Here is an 18,792-nt window from a genome sequence, read left to right as displayed (position 1 = left end):
GCCCCTTGGCGGAACGGCCCCCCCCCCTCCCCCCCCTCCCCCCCCTCGCCGGCGAGAAAAGCCCCCGCCGGGCGCCCCCGCGCCCCCCCCCCCCGCGCACGCAGGCGCTCGGCCGCCCCCGGACCGCTCGCCCTCCCCTCCGGACTCCGATTCCCCCGCTGCACACAAAGCGTTAAGCCTCCCGAGCCAGCACGGCGCGCACAGGAAGTCCGCGCAGCTGTCAGTCAGGAGCCCGGCTCGGCCTCTCTGCTGCAGGCAGGGCGCACGCAGCGCACACGCACACGCACACGCGCGCCCCCGCGGCTGGCACACGCTCCCGGCCCGCGGGCGTGGGGAACGGGGCGCCCCTGCGCCCGCGGCCCCGGGGGAAGGCTCCCCGGACCGCTGCAGGTGCGCAGAAACGGCGCCCAAGGCGCAGCCGCCTGGGGAAAGGGCCACGCGCGCTCCCGGGGAGCGGCCGGAGCGGCGCGCAGCTGTGCGAGAGGACCAGCCCGCACCTGCGAGGCTTATGCGCTTCGGAATCGGGTGTCTTCCCGTGCGATGCACAGTGTGTGTTTCTAGGCGAGGCACGCACCTTTCGCGAGCGTAAACAGATGTGCTCGCGCGAAATCAAAACGACACCAGCTGCAGCGAAATGCTGCCTGAGAAAATCATTGCACTAAACCAGTGAGTGTCATTGCCTAGCAGCCACTGATACCCTTATATAAGTGTGCAAGAAGAATTAGAAATAATCATTATGATTTAAGTAGAAATGCATCTCATCTGGGTGAGGAATACTGACCAGGTGACACATACCCGCTCCATATTCAGGAGGACTGTACTCTCCCTTCTTAGGGTTGTCTTTAAATCAAGCTTAAACTGGGCAGCCCTTTAAAGAGAGGATTGTCCTCTGCACAGTAACACACATGGCCACTCTAATTTCAAAGCAGACAGACATTTTCTGCTGGAGGCCTTCCAAATCCTGAGAATCACAACCCCAAACAGTTCTTCAATATTCACCTCTCCCATCAAAAGAACCCCAAAAGGGCCTCTGGAAAGTTCATGATGGGAAGTACTGTCTTGAGACTCTATTGCAGATATAATACGTGAGTATAATCCGTAATAAATAGAACGTTTCAACATAGGTTCAGCATCAAGCACCAAATTGCCAAACAAAATACTTAATTTGATTTTTCTGTGTGTACATTTGTCTCCTGCCTTTCCCCAGATGATTCTCAAGATAGCAGACTGCAATCAAATGGCAAGTCAAATACAAACTGAACATAAAAGCAGGGCAGAAAAACATTTTAAAAATCAATACAATTTATTTATTTATTTATTTATTTATTTAAAACATGTCTATGCCACCCCCATCACAACACATTAAAAGCTGTTAATCAGTCACAGCAATTTACAATAGGCATAACATGTTTGTTTGTTTGTTTGATTGATTTATATCCTGCCTTTTTCCTACAAAGGGCTCAAGGCAGCTTGCATCTCCTCCTCCATCTTATCCCCACAACAACAACCCTGTGAGGTAGGTTGGGCTGAAAGACTGTGACTGGCCCAAAGTCACCCAGCTGACTCCATGGCTGAGTGGGGACTAGAACCCAGATCGTCTGAGTCCCAGTCCCATGCTCTTAACCATTACTCCACATGTCCATTTATGAAGGCAAATAAAGTCTGAATTGAAGTCTTTGCTTACTGCTGGAAAACATGGGCATCACAACCCTCCCTCACTCACCCCCCCCCCCACTAAACTGGCTTCCAGAGCAGATGGGACAAAAGCATTGTCCCAAGGAACTTAAAAGCCCAGGCATGCTTGCATGGTGAATATATTTTTGGTGAATATTTTTCAAATATTCTGGTTGCCATAGTGCTTTCAGCTCACTTAGGACAAAACCCCTCCCTAAATATTGTATTCATCTTTGGGAAGTGGATGAAAGTCACCAGCCTTCCAAGTAAAGGGGCTGGCCTTTTCCAGGATAGCTCAGAAGGGGAAGGGGCTTGTGGGGTCGCTAAAAAAGAGGTTATAGCTCCATTCTAAACAATGCTTGAGCATACTCAGCAGTCCACCTGCCCTGCTGGAACACCCCTGGGAACATTGCATGACGACGTAGGATGATTCCCAGGAAGATTCTTAGGGACTGCAGTGGAATGTGGTCACTTCCATGAGTTTTGGGGCAAGACTCTCGGGTCAGCTCTTTGCCCTTCATGAACTTGCATGCTCTACAGTGCAGCTATACAATACGACAAGGGCCAGGACTGAGCAGAGCACACTGCTCCAGCATGTCTGCATGGAAAAGGTGCCTATTTCAATTCCTGGCCCAAGTTAAAACAGATCAGGTAGTAAGTTACATGACAGGCCTCTGAGATCCCGAGAAGGTCATGTTCTGTTCAAGCTCTGTTATGAGGAGGACTTTCACTGGTGTGCACTGGTGAAGTCAGAGTTGCAGGTTTAGGTGGCTTCCAGGGTTGGAGGCAGCAAGAGTTTAATGGAGAGGCCGGAATTCAGCACCTTGGAAAGCTCTGAGGAGTGCTAGAACTGGAAGGCTCACCATTGTTCCAGCAAGGTGCAGCTCAGGACAGAACTTTTACTACGCTTTATTTTTTTGCTACTGCCTCTGCCCCAAGACTTTTGCCTTTTGTCCTGGCCTATTTTAGTGCCTCAGACTTTCTTTAGTGCAAGTTCCTTCACAGCTGGGGTCCTCAAGTTCAGAGACGGCCATGCAACCTCATCCAGATGGAAGCCAGCAAGTCTCTGGGGCTTTCCGACAAACGGGATCCCAGGAAAGTAGAAGCCTCGTGACAGCTTTCTGTAAAGAAACCCTGTCCCTGAACCAATCGTTTTACAGACTCTTTTTTTCTGGGGATGCATGAAGAGGAGTCTCCAAGAACGAGGGACTCCCAGGGCATGGCATGCTGCCTGTCAACGCAGCCGCTAGTGGACTAGCTAGATGCACAAACACTTTGACCTAGCATAAGGCAGCTTCCTGTGTTCCATGCAGTCCATGATTGTGCACTGCTAAGAGCAACATTGTCTGCCATTATTTCATTCCTGCTGCAGAGCCCCTAAGAACTATTGACTCCTGCTGTCGACAGACTCCCGCTTGGCTGCCTTTACGAAGGATTTAGACAAATTCATGGAAGAGAAGGCTATCAAAGGCCATTCGGCTGTATATTACCCACAGTAGCACAGGTGGTGTGCCTCTCAAAACCAGTTCCTGGGGAGGGCACTGTGGCAGGTATTGCGGTCCCAAGACTTCGTAGGTTAAAGCAGCACAGTTGAATTGGCCTCAGGAACATACACACTGCTGCTGCTGCGAGCAGACCGGAACAGCTAATTCTTTAAGGTAGGGGTGAGGAATCCGTGATCCTCCAGCAGTGGATGGATCATTACTCCAGTCAGCTCCAGCCAGCATGGCCAATGGCAAGGAATTTCCTCCAACAGCAGGGGGCTGGACCTGATGGCCTTGGCGGCCCTTTCCAGCTCTACTATTCTATGATTCTATGAATGATGGGAACTGTAATTTAGCACTACCAGGCAGCCACCGGTTGTGTGCCACACTGCCATGGTAAATGCAGCTGCCTAGTGATAAGCCCCCTCTATGGAACACCATGAGGATGCTTCTGAATGAATATGCATAAGGCTGGACTGCGATCTCACTTCCTTGAGTGTAATTCCCACTCAGCACACCTGCCTTGATGGGTTTCCACCCTCAAAGGTAGCCCAGAATTAATTTTAGACAGAGTGGCCTTGCCTAGTGCCCGCTAGATGCGATGGAGTTCAACTCCCATCAGCCCCAGCCATGCTGGAGCTTGTGGTGAGGAAATATCTGGAAGGCACTAAGCTGGAGGAGCCTGCGGTGTTCAGCAGAGATTACTATCGGGTAACGGGAGCAGGAGACACGGGCTAAACGGAACACAGAAGCAGCGCCCCCTGAAGCCGCTTCCTCGATTTCCGGCCGTGCCGTAAAGCGCCCCGCACGCCGTCGCAAACCAGCCGCGGCGGCGGCCGCGCGAGCCGCGGCGAGTCCTTAGCAACGGGCCTCGCGCGCGTCCGCCTTGGCAACGGGGCCGCGGCATGGCCGACGAGGAAGGGGCCTTCGGCGACCACCACCCGCGCGTGGCCGAGCTCAGCCAGGCGCTGGCGCGGCACCTGAGCGGCCTGCAGGATGCGGCGCGGCCGGCGCGGCTGCAGGCCCTGGCCGGCCTGCGGGAGACGGTGCTGGCGCAGCGCCTCCCGCCGCCGGTGCTGCAGGAGGTCTTCGGCAAGGTGCTGCTGCGCCCGCTGACGCGCTGCCTGGCGGACGACCCGGCCGAGCGCTGCCGCGAGCTGGCGCTGGAGCTGACCCGCCACGGCCTGAGCCGCGGGACGCGGCCCGCCAAGGCGCTGCCCTTCCTGATGCCGGCGCTGGCGCGGCGCCTCTGCTGGCCGCGGGCCGACGGCGAGGCGTGCGAGGAGCTGCGCCTCGGCCTGCTGCAGCTGCTGGGCCTGCTGCTGGAGGTGTGCGACGCCGACGCCCTGGCGCCGTACCTGCCCGAGGTGGTGTGCGTGCTGCGCAGCGCCCTGCTCGACCCCTACCCGCGGGCCAAGCGCGAGGGCTGCGCGGCCGCCGCCGCCTGCGCCAAGGCCATGCCAGGTGCGCCCGGGGGGGCTCGCGGCGGGAGGGCAGGCGAGGAGCGCGATGCCCTTGCCGGGGCCGAGCCCCCCAGGGTCCCCGACGACCGCGGGGGCGGGGGCGGGTCACGCAGTGACTGCCGCTCAGGAGGGCGGGTGGACTTTGGCGGAACCGTGGATCCTGGTTGAGGCATGCGGGCGGCCCCAGCCGAGTGAACAAAACATGGCGAACAACTCTCAGTTCAGAACCCACGGTTTGTCCATGATTAACAGACCATGGCTTGTTGGTGCGGCACAGCTCAGACAACATGAGAGTTCCTGTTTCAAGAACACCACATTAATTAATTAATTAGATTTTATCCTACCCCACTAGCTACAAAGCTCCCTGGGCAAGTTACAGGTAACACATGTTTGGGTGAGAAGTCCTGCTCGGCCCTTGAGTGTGGATTATCATCTTTTCTGAACCCAGTGAGTGGCTAGTGTTGATGTTTTCAAGGCAGTGGAAACAAACTCCCATTTTATGCGTGTAGGCAGGGTTAGTGGTGTAACAAGTGAATTTAAAGTACACAACTGCTCTCACTCCAAGGAGATACATGCATACATGCATACAGAGAGAAAGATAGAGAAAGAAACAAAAGGTGCTAGGGAGATTCCACTATGGAACATCAGAACCACTGGTGAGGATGGAAGCAGTAAGAATGTTTTGAATTACTCTGTTTTTAGTTTCCTTGACTTTTGTAAAAGAGGTAAGCATTAAGTAGCACAACAGGAAAAAACAAGGAGGCTCTGGATACAAAGTATATAAGAAAGACAGACTGACAACAGAATAAATTCCAGGTATAGTTAGAGTAAAATAATTAAGTCTTCCATTTTCATCAGTGGCTGCAGTGTTAAACTGGTGCGTATAATCATGAGAGGTGAGCAATTTTGTTGTTCTCAGGGCTGGCATCAAAAGTAGGCATGGTTTGGCCCTGCTGGGGCCCACACCTCAATGGGGGCACGGACAAGAGCTTCCCAGACTTGCTCCTCCTCTTCCGCATTGCTGCCTGCTTGTGCACTCGCTTTGCAATCTGGCCAGACGACAGTGGCAGTGAAAAGGAGGAGCAGCAGATGCCGCTCTGCTTGCTTCCTGACTTTCTGGCTATGGTAGCATGGATGAGAAGGAGGATCAAGAGCAAGCCCAGCTGGTAACAGTGGTGTTGAGAAAGTTGTGGGGATAAGAGTGAGAGCAGGAGGGGGAGAATGATCTGAACTGCTTTGAGTTCCTAAGAAAAAATAAAAGGTGGGATATAAATCTAATAAAATGAAAGGGTAGGGGAGCCATCAAGTCAAGCTTTTCATAGCATAGAAATATAGGGATGGGAAGAGGTGCTCTGGAAGGACTTTATTAGGACCAGCTTGTTTCAAGCCTTGCAGCTCTTCTGCAAGGGCAACTAAGCCTTACCAGAGGACCCAAATGGGGAAGAAGCCCGTATCTGCAGCTGCTTTTGTACCTTTCTGCAGAAAAGATAAACAGCATGAGAGGGAGGCCGGTGCCCCAAAGGGAAGTAACTAACCCACCCCCACTACTGGATCCCTATGGTTAGTGGAAGGAAAGTCAATTTGCTTTATGCGTGCATTATAACTGCTAATTAAATAAGCCTGAATCACCAACTGGAAATTGAAATAAGTCTGCAGCACTGCTTACTGGAAAGTTTCCAGGGAAATAGTTTGCATGTCACAGCGAAAAGCAACAGTCTCATAGTACCTTAAAAGACTTAGCAATTTATCTTGCCACTTCATCTGATGCATGGAGTATTATGCTCAGTTGGCACATTTATATGTGAGGTCAAAAGGGACCGAAATGCAAAAAGTACAGGCAGTGATCATTACCTTAAGAATGGCCATTCACAAGGCAGTTGTCAGAGGATTGCACAGATATCTGTGGGTTGATGAGCTGATCGTGTGATGAAATAGCCATCTTCAAAGCACAGGGGATAGATCTGAATGGCTTGATTGAATGGCAGTTTAGCAGCTTTCTGCTGAAATGTGTGTTTGAAGCTTTGTTCAAGAAGAGCAACTTCAAGGGCAAGGACAGGGTGTCCAGGAGGTTGAAATGTGCCCCTGCTGTGTTTCGAATATTGTAATTTCAGATTTGTGGCCATTTCTGCTTTTTCTTAGAGATCAGGCTCTTTGCCCTGTGTAGAACGCAGCACATTGGAAGATGAGTGGGAGGATGAGTATGAAGCATAAATGAGATCAATAGGATTAGAAGAAAATACATTCAAGACTCAAACATTAATGGGAAATGTAGCAGGATTTCCTTTTTAGCTGTCTAAGCTTTGCAATAAGTTCATCTTCCCCCACAGCCTGCGCATGTTCCTGTTGTCCTTTCTAGGTCCCATCGCAATAGTTCTTTTCAGGCCATCGTAGCAGCAAGTACAGTAGAGAGCAACTGAAATGATCATTTGTTAACGTGTCTATCCCAATTTGCTGTCTACAGTTTGCAACTTAAAAGCAACGGAGATGGGGGCTGGGGTGGTTGGAGCATCCTTACAAGGAAGGCTAAAGTTTTGACTTGGGGAAGGGAAGGAAACAACAACTGGGAGATGGGATATAATAAAGGCTTTGAAAAAGATGCATGTGGAAAGGGAGACATGTGCCTTCTTTTTTAATAGCAGGGACAGTGCCAGGTTTCAGAGGATCTTTGGAAAAGTGCCCTTGGTGGCCCTCCAAGTAATGGAGCGCCCCTCTCCTCAGCAGCAGAGCAGGCCCACCCCCACATGCCCCAGGCCTAGTATAAAATAGCAGCAGGGGTGGTCCAGCAGCAGGGGAGACCACCCCAGGAGGGCTGTGAGGGGAGCGCCCAAGGCCATGGACGAGACTGCCTGCTGCGATGCCAGAGCCATTTTGATTTTCCCAGGATGAAAGGCCCACGATGAAAGGATTGCCGCACCCATGAGTCTGAGCACCCAGTCTCAGTGCTGCTGCCAGCAGGTTGCTCAGTGGTACCCCAGCTGCCTGGCAGTGGCCCTGATTGGAGTAATGGGCTTGTGGCCACCTTTTTAGTTTTCCCCCCCGAATGCAGTGTCCCAGGATGGAAATACAGGTGGTGGCTGTGCCAGTAAGGGCAACTGCGTGAGCCCAGCAGGCCTGTGGATGCGCCAGCCTCCTTCCTTTTTGTGGCGAGGAGGAGATGTTGCTGTGCTATCTTCAGGAGACCTGAGGAGCCAGTAATAACGCAACCCCCCCCCCCCCCGTCTGCTCAAAATCTTCTGGGTTTGCTGGGCTCACTCTCAGGTGCATGTGCACAAGTTTGCAGCCTGCATTAAAGGCAGAGGCTTTGGTATGCTTGTCCTCGAATCTCGCAGCAATATGACAGAATTGTTGCAGTTCACACGTGGCTAGTGTCCTCCAGATCATCCCTGGGTGTTCTGTGCACCTTTACACAACAGTCTGCACAACCAGCCCTGGCAGTTTATAAAGTGTGGGCCTGATCTTTCATTTGTTTTTCCCCTACCAGAACATTTTCACATGCAGTCGGAGAGCTTGATCAAGCCCTTAATGCAAGCGATTTCCCACCAGCACTACAGAGTCCGTGTCGCGGTCATTCAGGCCACAGGAGCAGTGATACAGTATGGCAATGCGAAGTCTTTCGATGATGTGTTTTCTCACCTAGCCCAGCGGTGTTTTGATGACATCCCCCAGGTAGGTTTCAGTTCAGGCAGCTATTTCTTTACAGACCTCTCCAAGAGACCCCGTTTCATACTAGCATTGCATTATTGAACAGCCGGGTTTATGGCTCAGTTTTCTAAGGCTCTCACTTCCTATTTGAAGTAAGGTCTTTAAACGGAAATATAGCCAGTTTTATGTGGTGTCCAATGGCCAGAGGATGTCTTTTAAGGGTGAAAGCAAAGGCATGAGCCGGTTATGTCCCTTCAGGAACACATGCTGCAGGGTATTGTGCACAAGTGCTCCCTGGCAGGGTACTCCACCAGCCACATCAACTGATTCGTACCCCAGTGCCCTTAGAGATCCAAAGATCTGCTTATTTATTTATTTCTCAATTTATATCCTGCCTTTTTCCTGCAAAGGGCTCAAGGCAGCTTACATCAGTCTCGCCCTCCATCTTATCCCCACAACAACAACCCTGTGAGGTAGGCTGGGCTGAGAGTCCGTGACTGGCCCAGAGTCACCCAGTTGGCTCCATGGCTGAGCGGGGACCAGAACCCGGATCGCCTGAGTCCCAGTCCCGTGCTCTTAGCCACTGCACCACCCTGGCTCTCCACACTGGCTTATGGGCTTTTCCATGCTCAATTGACTTCTTCATAGCTCATTCTCACAGCAGCTTCCTGGCCCCTGGAAAGCCAGTTCTAAAGACTAGGAGCTCTTCCAGACCAGTAGCTGATGAACATGAGGGGGCTATGGGAATGGTTATGAAGTGGGGCAGGGAGCCTTCCATATATGTGAGTACTGCAGAACATCTGGGACCTGGATGTGGCCTGAAGTCACGATGCAGTGACCTTGCAGAAACGAAGCAGGGCTTTGCCTCACCAAGGGATTTCCAGGGACTCTGCATGCTGCCTTCAGTTCTGTCATGGAAAACATATAAATCTGGCAACTATTGCAGTGCTCTGTTGAACAAGTGGTTGTACCTTTGTGGTTTGGGAGAAGTGGGAGACGTAATCTATATTGCTTTACAATGTATGGTTTAGAACCCTGAAAGAAGCAACCTTGCACACATGTCCAGCCAAAATGGTTAGTTGGCCTAAACTGATCCATTTACTTACTAATAACAAGCATGTGACCCTTAAAAGTACTCTTTCTTTGTGGTGGCAACTACAGCCAAGACTTATTTACAGAACTGTAGCAACAAGTAGATCCAGTGGATGAATATAGTTAGCAAGTTAGTTTTATGCATGATACCGGTGATACAGTATTCTTGCCAATGTGCTAGGTTCTCTATTATATGTTTTGCTGACCGGCTGCCGGCCGACTAGTTTTGCTGACCGGCAAAGAACTGGTTTGATTAATGCAATAAATCAAAAGCAAAGGACCCTTTGGATCTGGCCTTTATTTGAAAGAAATTCGTTTTGACTTAAGTGGAACGGACTTCCAAGTATAAGGAGTTGATGGAATTAACTAAGCTTTGGTGCAGGTATGTTGCCTTAATATGGTGATGAAGACAGGCATAGTCCTGTAAGAGAGTGTTAAATGAAGATGTGGGCCAACCGAAACATTTGACCAAAACTCCCCGAGATTTCAATCTTACTCTAACAGTTGCAGTACTTATTGAATTGATGGCACAGTCTCATCCACTGACCAGCGGAAAATTCACTAGTATGCTTGAACTCAGAACAATTAATTTTTAGGAATTCTACCTTTGTACATCCAGCATCCATTTTTCATGCATATGCAACCTTTTGCTCCCGTTTTTAGAATGAGCTTCAGGCTGCATGATCACCCCTCCTCATGGTTTGGTTGCACATTAGCATGTCTCTGCATTGCATGAAACCAGGAGATGTTTCTTTCTGTTTCTGGCTTTTTTCTAGGTTAGGGAAGCTGTCATCAGTGTTGCTGGGGAGTGGCTGTTGCACCTGAGGGATCGATATTCTTATTTTCACAAGTTAATCCCCCTGCTACTCAGTGGCCTTACTGATGAAATGCATGAGAACAAGTAAGTAAAAAACAGAATCCATAGTTTACGGCATATGTACACAATCATAGTTCTATGCAGATGGCAGGTCTCAGGCATCTGGGAGAAGGGTGGACCTATACAGGTCAATGCCACCCAAGACCACAGGCTCCCCTGGACTTGAACTGTGTGTGCACTGATGTGAACATAAAGAAAGGGGAAGCCTGTGCACATACAGCTGTGTGCACACAGGTTTCTGCACACCCAGAACACCTATGCATTGCAGTACATAAGGAGGTTTCCTTTCTGCTGGGATTGGCATCAGAGCGTGGATGTCAGAGGGCAGTGCTGTCCAGTTGCATGCTGGGAGCAGGATGAGCTGGCATGGGCCTACATATTCAGTGAACGCATGACACTGACATCTGTACAAGGGTATAAGTATTGTTGATAAAGAGATCAAAATAAAAAGATAAATTGTACACTCCTAAACTTTACATGAAGTGCTCTACCCTGTGCTGGATCTGGTACTTCATTCTGGGGTTGGGGCCTACAGCATGCTCTGCTGGTAAAATTTTGGGGTAAATACTACATTCCTTTTCCAGTCAAAAGACACAGTTCCCTGTACCCAAGTGAGGCAAAGACCTGGAAAGATCAGGGAGGAGCTTGATCCAGTCCTGACAAGTGTCCTTGCTTCACTTTATGGGGACTTCTTTGTACTTTGGGCAAGTTTACACAAGCAACTGCTACATAATCTCTGTCATTTGCTGATTCTCACTTGAATGCATGAACTTACTCTTCCACTGGGTTCCATTTGTTCGTTTGTTTAATAGATTTATATGCCACTTGCTGTATCTAAAATATCTCTAAGGCGCTTTCAAAGCAAATATTACAATTCATTAAAACATCATAACAAATATAAAAGCCTATATGTACAACTTTTTAAAAAGCATCAAACATAAATGCTCATGCATAAATAATAACCAAATTGGGTAACGCTGTCAGGGAAGGCCTGGGTGAAGAGATGAGTGTTCAACTGGTGCTGAAAAGAAGCCACAGTTGACACTTCCCAATGCAAGGTAGGAAGGCATTCCATAAGGCGACTGCCAGGGGACATCAGGCATGCTGGAAATTGTGTCTGTGGAGGGCAGATTGGTTGTGGTTCATTCAGACCTGCAGACTCTCTTGAGTGTCGCATGTGCGTGTCATCCTGATGATTTTAGGAAATGCTGTTATGGTTAGATTGGCCCAAAGTTTGGTGGTGATGATCATGCGAGTATATTACCTCTTCCAGATAAATTCAAAAAGGAAAATCGGAAACTGCCATGTACTAAGTCAGATTATCTTTCCATCTAACCTAGCATTGCTGGCGTTAACTGGCGGTGGCCGTCCATGTTCTCAGGCAGGAATTATTCCAGTCATATGTGGAGGTGGCAGAGACTGACCCAGGCACCTTCTGCGTGCAAAGCACATGATCTGTGGTTGTGCCAGAGCCCAGCCCTCTCGGGATTCCTGTTTGTTTAAGTGACCTTCCAACACTTCTTTGCCTCCTTTGATTCTAATGGAAAGGGTTTCTGATGTGTTTGTTTTATGCTTAGGGAACTGGCTTTAACTTACTGGAAGAAAGTAGGCCTGCAGTGGGAAAAAGAGAATGAAGACGATATTAAAGATAAACTCGACTTCTATGCTATGCCTTCTTACTATCCTCAAGGATGTGAGTATGTTGGAAAATGTTCTGGAATCAAAAATGACTTGTCTCAGTATGCCATGCCCCGAACATGTCGCCCTGTGATGTAGCGTGAGTGGTGCACCAGGTCTGAAAGAGAAAGCCAGAGCAAAAATATAAACCGATAAACTCCAAAACATTCAGAAAGTAATAGTTTCTTTTAACATTCCAAATAATTATTTTGTAAGTGCTCTTTTTGTTGTGTTGGTTTATGGAAACCATTTGAAAACCAACCAATTTCATTAATGGATTTTATGCCACGCTTCTGCTATTTATTATTTACACCTCCCAACACCTCCAACTAGTCTTATGGCTAAACTGCATATTTGACTGAGTTATTTGGTCAATTTGTAGTTACTTGGCATGTGATGCTATCCTCAAGACCATCTCTATTCTAAAGTAGTCCTGGTAGCTTTGGTTAGGCTGATCTAAACCTTGCAACTTAACAATCAAAGGGGCGATAAGCGTTTATGCAGAAGAAATAGCTGGGGAGCAATGCCAGGCATTCTGGGAGCTGTGTGAGATGAGGTTTTTTTTACAAAGCAAGTATAGATCACAAGGCTGGGCAGCATCCCAACTGCCTAGCCAAACTGGCTTTTCACGCATCTTGCCTTCAAATATCTTGTAATTGCATCTTCTGTAAAAAGATTAATAGCAAACTAAGGAACCTTTTAGGCACTTGACCTAGTAAGCTTGCACTGTATTTCTGAAGAAGTTTACAATTGTTTTCTGGCACTGTTCTTGTTATCTCCATTAACTCCAAAACTGTGTGGGATAAGTTCTTATCCAGTTGTTTGCAACTTAGTAGCGGCCAACATTTTTGGCATACATGCCACAAGAGAAGGCCAGAGTATGAGAGAATGCTCCTCTGGTGTGCACTGAGTATATAAGCCATGCTTTGGTGTGGTGTTTACTGAAATCAGGGAGTTTAGGGAGGGAAACGGGGGGTTTTGTGTTATCTATATTAAGAATACATAGCATTACTAACATTTCCATTTGTCTCAAGGCCACAAGACAAACTAGTTTTGGGCTCAATGCAGAGGAAGCTAGTTGGTTGGCAGCAATGTTCAATAGTTGCAGCTTAATTGTCCCATTGATATCAGTAGGATTAACTTTTACATAGGATTAACTTTAACTTTAGTTTTAGGTCCCAATTTTAATTTCCAATGCTTGGATAAGCCATGTTTTTTTATCTGCTTCTCTTTTTCCCTTTCCTGTTCAAAGGCAACACAGATGGTTTGCGAAGGATGAACTACTTTGCCTCTAAAATGCACAGCCATCAGTTCCCTCCCCACTCCCTCCTTCTGGAGTTCTCTTTAAACCCATCCTTTCTAGCTACAAGCTAATGAACCTGACACCTCTGCCTCCTTGAGCTTTGATCTCACATTGACAGAGATTGCAGGTCAGGGAGAGAATTTATTTTTTAAAAGAACTCAATGCCATCCTAACAATGAGGTGACTTTTTTATAGAACAGTAGGGAGAAAATGATTGCCTTAGGATAAGGGTGCAGACAGGTTAGGGAAAGGTGGGGGGAGAGAAGCCTTTGACAGCAGTGAAATACACGGATGAAATAGCTGTATTTGTGCATTAGAAATAAAAGGAACTGTTGAAAAGGACCACTCAAAATCTTTTTGAAAACTGCCTCTGGTCAAATAGGATGCCACTCTCTATCTTTGTCTTCTCAGGGAAGATTTCTGTATTTGACCTCTTTGTTGTTTGCTGTCAATTTCCATAATCCAAATGCTTTCTTCCTTGACAAAAAGAAACTCTGCTTCAGAGTGTCTTTGAAGATCCTTCCCTTTAAGTAGGTGCTTCACAAACACTTCTGTGTTCTATACTCGGTTTAACTTTTGCTTCAGCTTTAAAATTGTAGCCACACAAGCAGAGTCACATGGAAGATGCTTCAGGGCTTTCTTTGTGAAAGTTGGCTTTTTCAGTCAAGAGTGTTTTACCAGTGTTTTGTTAATTTTAATGTAAATAATTTGTATCCTACATTTGTATCTGTTCTAAAAGAAATGTCCAAAGGATTGCACAATAAATACTAATAACAAATGGAGTCTATTTTAACATACAGTAAACATGTAAAGAGCAACATGTAAAAATAAAAGCAAGCATCAAGAATAAAACAAAAACAAAAAAAGGGAAATACCTGATATAACAGGAAATGAAGCTCTTTCTGTTAAGAGTTCTCAAGAGATAAAATCCAGAATTGCTTTGGGCAATGGGCATTGCCAGCTGGTGCCTCCAGGAGCAAGCTAAGTCTTCAGCTGGCTTTGCCCACCCTTCATTATCCAAGGGCAGGACAGCCAAGGGCAGGCAAAGTCCCGTCTATGTGAATGCATAGGTGGGGTCTCTGCTGGTTGTACAGTGGTCCTACCTCCTGCTGGCATGCAGACCCCGCTGTACTCACTCAGAGCCAGGTTAGCCATGCTGTCAAAAAAGCTTCCGCCCATATTGCAGTGGCTGAGCAGCGTGTTAAGCAGTGCACTGTCCCAGTGGCTGATTCTTAGGAGTGTGTTGGGTGCAGTACAAGCTGTATGTTTTTAGCTGCAGGACAGTAAACATTTCATTTATTACTCACAGTTCATGCTGAGCTGCCACCATCTATGTCCATGCACCAAAAGTGTTCAGCCTTGGAACCGAAGATTTGGAAAGTTAAGCTGCAGGCTAAATTTTGGCAGATCGGTTTTGCGTTGTTTCAGTGATACATACTTCTTATAAACATACCAGTAGTACATGGTTATAAAGCAGCAATGTTGAAAGATCGCAGTCTTTGTTGAGGAATAAAATGGCCTAGACCATTTTAGGTTTTGCAGTGAAAGAGGCAGGACCACAATCAAGGGCATTTAGATGGCTTCAGAAATAATTCTATTACGAGAAATGTGTGGCTCAGTTAGAGGTGCTGATAAAGGTTTGTGCTTGTCTGTTTTTATCTACAGAAAGTGGCATATGAATGCGGAAGTGCACATATATCCTGTTCTAAGTTGTTCTTACGATGTCTTAATGTGGCAGTTATAAACAGGGCTCTTGTGGTTAAGACCCTTGTATGTTACCTGGTTCCTACGAACCATTTTTATACTGTTTCGGCTGCACAGACATGGCTTTCTTGCCAGTAGAAACTTTGGCAGCAGCTTCACTTGTGTAAAACCTCTTTTGTCACGAAATGGTTTTGGTCCTTTTGGCACATCCACAAATAATCGGTGCGGGGTGCTGCGGGTACCGTGTTACGTTCTCTGGTGTTACCATAGGCATGCCTGCTTTAAAATCCAGAGATCAAAAATGAAGTCAAACTTTTCCATAAGCTTTTCCTCCACACTGCATATTGGTTCTTTTTCTTCTTTTTCAAAATGTTCCCAACCCAGTGACTCGCCCAGAACTGGGCTGCCGAGAGCTGGTGACTAGAAACATCTTCAAAATACTTCCAGGACTCTGCCACGATATAACTGACTGGGTTGAAGGCACCAGAATAAAGGCATCCCAGCTTCTGATTATATTACTGCAGCATGCAGAAGACCATATTACACAGCACATGGAGCTCCTGCTGAGGACGTTGTACCGTGTGTGCTCAGATGGGGAAGGTACTGTGGTTAGGAATGTAAGTATGCCGTGTCCCTTGCGTTAATGGCATTTATTTGTTTATTTATTTATAACATTTGTAGGCCGTCCAATTACTTGTGTCTCTGGATGGCTTACAACATAAATAAATTGACCATCCACACTGGCTGCAAATAATAAAATGCAACAATAAAATTCAATATTAAAACATATTAAAATATTGATTAAATAAAAAGGGCTTGACCTGGCGCCAAAAAACATATAATGACAGCACCAGGCGGACCTCTCTGGGGAGCACATTCCATAGTCGGGGCGCCACTGCAGAGAAGGCCCTCCTCCAGGTACTCTGTCTCCTAGCATCTTTCACAGAGGGTTTCCGGAGGAGGGCTTCTGTTGCCGATCTCGGGGGGTGGGAGGGCAAATAGGGAAAAAGGCGTTCCGTTAGGTATCCTGGTCCCAAGCTGTTATGCAGGTTTTTCCAAATGTTTTCTGCCACCTTAAATTGGTGGAAATCTGAGTAAACTTGTTTATTGGACATAGGCTGTTGTTGGATTGTTCAGCCCATGGTGACTGTGTGAACTGACCCATCCTCTGATGTGTTGTTATGTGCAAATCATGCCAGTGCAGCTTAAATGCTATGTAGAAACAAAGTCAGGGCTTTATTTGGAAATGTACTGGAATGCTAAAGTACAGTGTACTGCTTAGCTTAGACTCCTTTGAAATGAACGGGAGTTAAGTCACGATGTGCATGCCCTGTTCATTTCAATGGATCTACTCTGAAGGCATATGATGCCTTTCACCCAGTGGAAATACTTTTAAGATACAACAGTTAAGTTATACAACATAAGGGAATATGTGTCCCTTATGTTAGATGTAAAAAAGAAGACAAAGGCACTAAGAATACTTCATCCTAGTTTTATCATGTTAAAGATCTGGAGGGATGAATAGGGATATTTCACCAATTATGTATGCATTCCAGTTTGACTTAGATTGCATTTCTTTTTGTTTGTAACTTTTATGGGTACAATATATTTCTAACTGTTTTTTTCTTCCCTGTGGAAAAATACGAATAATTTCCTAGGAAGTTCAGAAAACTTTCTACCTCTTATCACTATATTCCATGCCTTTGCCCTCAGTAAACGTTATGCATGCTGATTGTAGGTGGCTTTCTTCTTGCATGGTTTTTGAATTTGTCGGGCCTGATCCAGAAGGGCATTCTGCTTTTTGATCATGCTTGTTGCTTCAGGGCCAATGGGAACTGTATATTGGCACTATCCAGCTAAATGTACTTTGGTTCAGTTGTTATACAGATCAATGCTGTTGTTCAGATTCCACTTCACCTGTGCTGCTGGCCAAGCAAAACATTAATAGCCTCTTAAAAATCATAAGCAGGAGATTAAAGTGTAAATGCCTTGTGGGGGATAAATTCCATTTTCAAACTATGTGCAGTTCATGCCCTTTCTAGTTAATTTCACATGTTATCTCTTTCTCCCTCTCTCTGCTCTGTAATCATGTGATAGCCCTAATCAGTGTTCAGACAAGGCAAGTTTATGTTTCCTTCCCGCTGTTTTCCTTTGTCTGTGTGAAAGAAATAATTAGCCCATTTAGTTTTTTGCAGTAGATGCCTTTTAAAACAAAGTCTGCAAAAGTTGTCCATGTTTGTTTAACAATGCAGCGTGTTAAAAGTAACCGTAAGAAAAACATATCTACAAAGAAAAAATGTTTATGGAACCAAAACTGGACCATATATCATATTTACAATGTTTAGAAAACTCTGAAGGGCATATGGCCTGATTCTGTATATGGCAGCTTTGTATGTTCTTATTGGCTGTGTTTACATGTAATGAGAAGCCAGGATTCCTGGCTTATCCCTGCTTACTCTGAACAGCCAGCATGCTGATACATATAGTCTGCTTGCTCCCCCTTCCTGCAAGTGGGTAAAACTAACCAGAAATGGACAGACTATCATGACATCTGAAGCTGGGGTTCTGGTTTGTTGTATCCAAACAAGCCGGGATTATAACAAGCCAGCAGCAGCCTAAGTTTTAATGTTGGTTTATGAATCGTAGCCTTTTTAGAAGAAACAAATTGAGTTGCCAGGTTTGGTTCTCGCAATAAGCTGTCCATTTCTGATCTGGTTTATTTACATACATGTGAAGGGAGTAGTGAATGTCTGGTGTGTGTTTGCCCAGTAAGCCTGGATAAGCCAGGAATCTTGGCTTACCATTATGTGTGAATGCAGCCGTGGTGTGCCTGCATATTTAGGCTCCCACCAATTAATACAAAAAGAATTTCTGGGGATCCAGTTACTTGCAGCACAAGTAGAAGGCCCACCAGTATTTCTTATAAGATGCAAAATGCTCTTCACCTAAATTAACAACAAGGATGAAAGAACTTGTCCCCTGCAGAACAGGCTTGTGCTGCAGTGCGCAGGCAAATGCGATTGGCCTTCAGTCATGCTTCACCGCTTCTCTTCCTCTCTGACAGGAAAGGAGATGAGGCTTTTTCTCCACACGCAATCCGGAGCTTTTAAAATATTAACTCCATTAAGGAAGGAACGCTTGGTTTTGTCTCCTTTTTGGTAGAGAAAGGAGGCGTCTCAAAGGAACACTTAAGAAAAACATCCCTGAAAACCTGAACCACTAAATCCCGTGCAGACGTCTGCTTGATAGCAGGCTAAAAGATCCTGTTAACACTGGACGCCTCATACCTCGCTTTTGTGTCTTCACAATTTTCTTGGGGAAGCTTGAGAGGCTGGTGTTGAAAGAAGGCGTGTGAACACTCATTCGGCACTTTCTCGGAGCATGTCAAGGGAACTTTGTCATGCATATAATTGTGAAGGAGGGAAGGGGTGGAAAGGCCTACCAGGCAATTTCTGAAGCATTAAAAAAGAAAGCAAGCAGCTGGCATCCTCCAGTGTTGGTGTGTGTGTGTGTGTGTGTTACTGGTCGTGTTGGGGTCGATTGGTCTTTGGCATCTTACAATCTGTCCGGCTTTTGTGTGTGTTCCCTTTTATAGTGTGTGAAAGCTGCAGAGCTGATTGGAGCCTTTGTCAGCCCGGCAGTGTCTCTGAAGTTAATTGTGTCTGACCTGGAAAAAGCACCTATGCCTTCTTATCTCATGGTTCTAGCAGCAGTCATGCAAGGCTCTCCAAAGAAGGTCCTGCAGCCTCACTTGGTGTTCCTGGCCAACACACTCTCCCGCCCTGAAATAAGTCAGCGGTCTGAAGAGGTAAGGAGAATGCAAAATAAGGTAAAGCAGATCATACCCATATCTTGCACATCCTCGTATGTAGGTTC

At 46.9% G+C, this 18,792-nt stretch overlaps 1 protein-coding gene across 1 annotated transcript in view; it reads left to right on the top strand.

Annotated features, from left to right (window-relative positions):
- Positions 1 to 4,063: 4,063 nt before the first annotated feature.
- DNAAF5 (dynein axonemal assembly factor 5) overlaps positions 4,064 to 18,792 on the top strand; it is a 33,014-nt gene continuing 18,285 nt past the window's right edge. Inside the window, exons 1-6 of the mRNA XM_044433658.1 lie at positions 4,064 to 4,622; positions 8,103 to 8,287; positions 10,132 to 10,256; positions 11,810 to 11,925; positions 15,301 to 15,533; positions 18,512 to 18,724. Coding sequence (XP_044289593.1) covers positions 4,064 to 4,622; positions 8,103 to 8,287; positions 10,132 to 10,256; positions 11,810 to 11,925; positions 15,301 to 15,533; positions 18,512 to 18,724 — 1,431 coding nt within the window. The remainder of the gene's footprint in view (positions 4,623 to 8,102; positions 8,288 to 10,131; positions 10,257 to 11,809; positions 11,926 to 15,300; positions 15,534 to 18,511; positions 18,725 to 18,792) is intronic.

The sequence above is a fragment of the Varanus komodoensis genome, unplaced genomic scaffold (genome assembly GCF_004798865.1).
Source record: "Varanus komodoensis strain SLA01 unplaced genomic scaffold, ASM479886v1 scaffold26, whole genome shotgun sequence".
NCBI classification, from domain to species: domain Eukaryota; kingdom Metazoa; phylum Chordata; class Lepidosauria; order Squamata; family Varanidae; genus Varanus; species Varanus komodoensis.
The sequence above is the reverse complement of the archived record's forward strand: the minus strand, read 5'-3'. Positions and strand labels throughout refer to the sequence as shown.